The sequence below is a fragment of the Sinocyclocheilus rhinocerous genome, unplaced genomic scaffold (assembly GCF_001515625.1).
Source record: "Sinocyclocheilus rhinocerous isolate Xijiao unplaced genomic scaffold, SAMN03320098_v1.1 scaffold195, whole genome shotgun sequence".
Taxonomy (NCBI): Eukaryota; Metazoa; Chordata; class Actinopteri; order Cypriniformes; family Cyprinidae; genus Sinocyclocheilus; species Sinocyclocheilus rhinocerous.
The window spans coordinates 344830-349914 of NW_015631099.1; the positions used below are offsets into that span (position 1 = coordinate 344830).

General features: G+C 38.1%; 1 protein-coding gene across 7 annotated transcripts in view; it reads right to left on the reverse strand.

Annotated features, from left to right (window-relative positions):
* The window catches only part of LOC107741598 (THO complex subunit 2-like), a 106103-nt gene that overhangs the window by 51376 nt on the left and 49642 nt on the right, over nucleotides 1–5085 (reverse strand). For all 7 annotated transcript variants that reach the window (XR_001640216.1, XM_016554359.1, XM_016554357.1 and 4 more), the window contains exon 20: nucleotides 2271–2388. Coding sequence is in view for 6 of the 7 variants with exons in the window: in XM_016554359.1 (XP_016409845.1) it covers nucleotides 2271–2388 (118 nt within the window). In the remaining variant the exon portion in view is untranslated. The remainder of the gene's footprint in view (nucleotides 1–2270; nucleotides 2389–5085) is intronic.

The following is a 5085-nucleotide window of genomic DNA, read 5'->3' on the forward strand; positions in this document are numbered from 1 at the left end:
TGCGAAACGAGTCAGTGAGTTGCACGCGCTGTCTGTTAACGAATTGTGCTTGCGTTGGTTGCCGGATGATTCCGGGGTGGTTCTACGACCCAATCCTTCTTTTCTTCTGAAAGTCCTCCTTCCTCAGTTCATAAACCAGCACATTGACCTGGCCTCTTTTCAGACTTCTTCAGGGTCTGATTCAAGTGCCCAACTTTTGTGTCCTGTGCGTGCCTTGAAGTGCTATGTGAGCTCTATGGCTCAATTTCGACAGTCAGACCAGTTATTTGTCTGCTATGGTGGTGTGAAGAAAGGTGCTCCAGTGTCGAAGCAGAGATTTTCAAACTGGAGAGTGGAGACCATTACACTGGCTTACAAGGCAGCAGAGAGGCCACTGCCCTGGAGACTAACCTGCCATTCCGCTAGGGTTATCTCATCTTCATGGGCTGTTTTAAGAGGAGTTTCCTTGGCGGATATCGGCACTGCCGCTACCTGGTCTTCTCCATGCACGTTTGCCCAGTTTTATAAAGTCAATGTTGCTGCTCATCATGGCGTTAGTTCTGCGGTTCTTCAGGAGCGGCCTTAATTTTCATCAGGTGGGTGACATTCCTCATGACTATGTTGGTATGTGTCATCCATAGTGTTTACACTCCCTCTGGCGGTCAGTAGGAATGAAACAGAATGCTAGTTACGCATGTAACTGTGGTTCTGTGAATTCCGGATGACCGACAGAGGTCTTGGTCCCTCGGAATGTGCGAGAAAGGCGTACCAAGGCAGAGTGCTGAGCTACGGTGGCTTTTAACCCCCCAGGGCTCAGCATACGTCACTACGTGACTTTGTTGGTATATTCTCTCGACCTATCTAACTGGTGCTGCGATAATCCATAAGTGTTTACACTGCCTCTGGCGGTCATCCGGAATTCACAGAACCACAGTTACATGCATAACTAGCTTTATGTTTTAGCTCAAGGTGCAAGCCTAAACGGTCAAATACATGCAAAAAATGTGTCAAAATGTGGCGCTTAGTGATTATTCACGTAAACCCTCGTCGGTTATGTAATAAATGAACGTAAAAGTTGAGAAAGAAAATACGTGTGTAACAGTAAATTGGATCCGTGCGGCTCTTAAAGTGACAGCGGGCTATATTCCTGCTGCGACTTTGTGCTTAATATTAATCAAACAAGAAACGACAAAGACTAAATCACTCACTGCTCTTGACTGAAAGACATTTGTTGCTTTAATAAGAAACAAAGAAAGTTGAATTCTTATAGTGAAGACTATGCAGTCACAGCAAAGTTTGTTTCATTTGTATCTTTTTATTCGATTGTATTTGTACTTTGTTTTTTTATTACTGACAGTTCAATTATTTTCAATAATTTAAAGAGGACTTTTTACTAATATTAGTTACCTTAGTACTCTTGCTGTGGTATTGAGAATTGTGACATTTTGCCGTCATAGCAACCTTATTTACAGAAAATATATATTTGATATATCACTTCTTTAAATAAATCACTCGTATAAAGTTTTGGTCATATGGCCCCTCATAATCATGTTGAATAATCATGATTACAATACTGACCAAAATAATCATGATTAGTGACAGCGGGCTATATTCCTGCTGCGACTTTGTGCTTAATATTAATCAAACAAGAAACGACAAAGACTAAATCACTCACTGCTCTTGACTGAAAGACATTTGTTGCTTTAATAAGAAACAAAGAAAGTTGAATTCTTATAGTGAAGACTATGCAGTCACAGCAAAGTTTGTTTCATTTGTATCTTTTTATTCGATTGTATTTGTACTTTGTTTTTTTATTACTGACAGTTCAATTATTTTCAATAATTTAAAGAGGACTTTTTACTAATATTAGTTACCTTAGTACTCTTGCTGTGGTATTGAGAATTGTGACATTTTGCCGTCATAGCAACCTTATTTACAGAAAATATATATTTGATATATCACTTCTTTAAATAAATCACTCGTATAAAGTTTTGGTCATATGGCCCCTCATAATCATGTTGAATAATCATGATTACAATACTGACCAAAATAATCATGATTAAGATTTTTGACAATCAAGCAGCCCTACCTTGGATAAAATATCAAACCAGGTGGCATATTAAAAATAAATTTTAAATAGCAGCACAAGCACACTTCCAGCATTCGACATCTGAAACACTGCTGCAGCCCTAATCCATTGCAATGACATCCATGCATTCCCAAACATGGCTCAAGCGTGTAAATGAACGCTGTTTGCTAAACGATGACTATGTTTCAAAGGTGTGGCGTACCTCCGCTTTGAGCTGCTCTCCACCTGTCATGGCCTCCAGCTGCTCCACAGTCATTTCATCCGTGATCTCAATCCCTGCCATCTTCTGCACCACCTCCTTCAGAATCAGCAGGTCAAAACTGGCACAACATAAAACACATGAATGATTAAAGACCTCGATAAAACCAAAGCTGCTCTTCGGGAGTTCTGCACGCTCAATGACACTGGATAAAGGAAATTAAATAGAGCTGTGATTCCTTCATGTTAGAGAACGTCCCCAAATATGGACTGGTGGATCCAGCTCTAGTGTGAATGTATTGGATCCTCATTTTCAATTTCAGTGTATATTTTGTTCCGTGATGCGCGACAATAGCCTTTTGAGATCTGCAACCCATTTTCGGGTCAGAAGCCACCAAAATTGAGAATACTTTGCTATGCTAATTTCAAACAAGAACAATTTACCTGCACTGGCACATTTTAATTTAACTTCCCGGTTTGATTATTTTTGACTTCAGAGAAAGATCATCTACTTAATGAGAAATCAACCCCCCACTGGAAACATCATTGTCAGTCAAACCCATTATTCATTATCATGCATCCAACCTGTAAACCTGTACATGTATGAAGCTCAATCCAGATCTCAGAGTAAGTGCTAGTCGATTCTCGGTCTGTCAGCGAGGGCTTTAACTGCCTGCCTACACACGTCTCTCTGGAGTGTTGAAGGATATCCCACACCTTATTAACACATGCAGAACAGCCTCACATAAAGCTGTGTAGAGAAATATACCGCTCTCTCAGACAAGCACTGGGATTAACCTCTACAGTCCAGAGAAATGCATCACTTTAATTGTTAATTGCTGTATATTAAATAGATTGGGCATGTGGACTAAAGTGAACCAGTGTTGCAAACACAGCACATTTCAACACTTCTGTAAAAAATGCTAATCGCTCACTTAGTCCTAACTTTCAGTATACTCGCCATTCATTAAGAAAATCAAAAATGAATCTGCCCAGGGTAATGAACCCTTAGAATGAAGGGGTTAAATACTGAATTCATGTTTAAAACTAGGGCTGAATGATTAATTGCATTTGCGATAATATCACGATATGAAAAAAATAGATTTTTCAATCGCCGAGGCTGCGATTACAATCGGTCACGTGACACGCGAGAGTAAAGAGGTGTGTTCGACTTGAAGATCGATCGGTGTGTGTCATCAAAGTACGGCGAGAAAAAATAAGGAGATGTCCGCGCTCTTATAGCTCTCGCAGTACTTTGATGACACACACCGATTGGTCTAAGCAGCGCTGCTTCAAGTCGAGCGCGTGCCATCAGCAGAAAAAGAAAAGAAATAAAACAGTTAACAGCCCAAGGACGCAACTTAGAATGGGAGATGGATCGGTTTGTGAAAGCGAAGAGAAAAGCCATAGATGAAGTCGCACAGACCCAGGCAGGTGCTGGTCATTCAAAAGCTAAACGCAGAAAATATGACGAGGCATATCTTGATCTCGGGCTATATTCCTGCTGCGACTTTGTGCTTAATATTAATCAAACAAGAAACGACAAAGACTAAATCACTCACTGCTCTTGACTGAAGGACTTTTTTTAGTTGTTGCTTTAAGAAACAAAGACAGTTTAATTCTTATAGTGAAGACTATGCAGTCACAGCAAAGTTCGTTTAATTTGTATCTTTTTATTCGATTGTATTTGTACTGTTTTTTTTTATTACTGACAGTTCAATTATTTTCAATAATTTAGAGGACTTTTTACTAATATTAGTTACCCTAGTACTCTTGCTGTGGTATTGAGAATTGTGACATTTTGCTGTCATAGCAACCTTATTTACAGAAAATATATATTTGATATATCACTTCTTTAAATAAATCACTCGTATAAAGTTTTGGTCATATGGCCCACTCATAATCGTGTTGAATAATCATGATTACAAAACTGACCAAAATAATCATGATAAGGATTTTTGATCTCGGCTTCACTCACCGTGTCTATACCTGACGCTACAGTTGTCGTGTCACGCCACAACAGCTCTACACTGGACAAAGCGACCGTTACAAATCATTTTAACTTTGTGTCAGTACATCATAAATAGAACAAGGCATCAGTTTAATGTCGGGTTTTGTCGTGTCGCGTCTAGTGTATACAGCGTCACTGATTATAATGGGTTCTACTGTATTTTGCCGCTCGCGTCTGGTGTAGACACGGTGTTTAATGTCGTTGGTGAGGAGGAAAGCCTGTGTGTGTCCTATGCCTTAGCGGACAGCATGAAACCCACAAAAAATAAATAAATAACAGAGAGAATAATAATAATAATAACAGTTATTCTAATTTCATCGTAACATATAGGCCTGGCCTACAGAAAAGAACATTTATGTTTAATCTATCTAATAGTGTGTTGGTCATACTATACAATGATTTATAGCTTGTCTTTGTTGAATAATACAGAACATAAAGAGCTTTAAAAAAGAATTGCATATTAAATCGCAATCGCAATATTGGTAAAAAAAATCGCAATTAGATTATTTTCCAAAATCGTTCAGCTGTTTACAAACACCTATTTCAAAAACCTTAATGTGAACAGTAAAAAAAAAAACATCTCCAATTCACTTGTTGTATACATAACTTTACCACCGTGACTCAAAAAATAATCATTTTTACCATTACTCTTAAAAAATATATATATGAAATATATAGTTGCAGTCATATGCAAAATGTTGATGTTTTAATCAAATTAAATGTAACTTTTTTTTCCCACACATGGATTTTTTTTTTTTTAGTATTGCCCTTGTTATATATATATATATATATATATATATATATATAT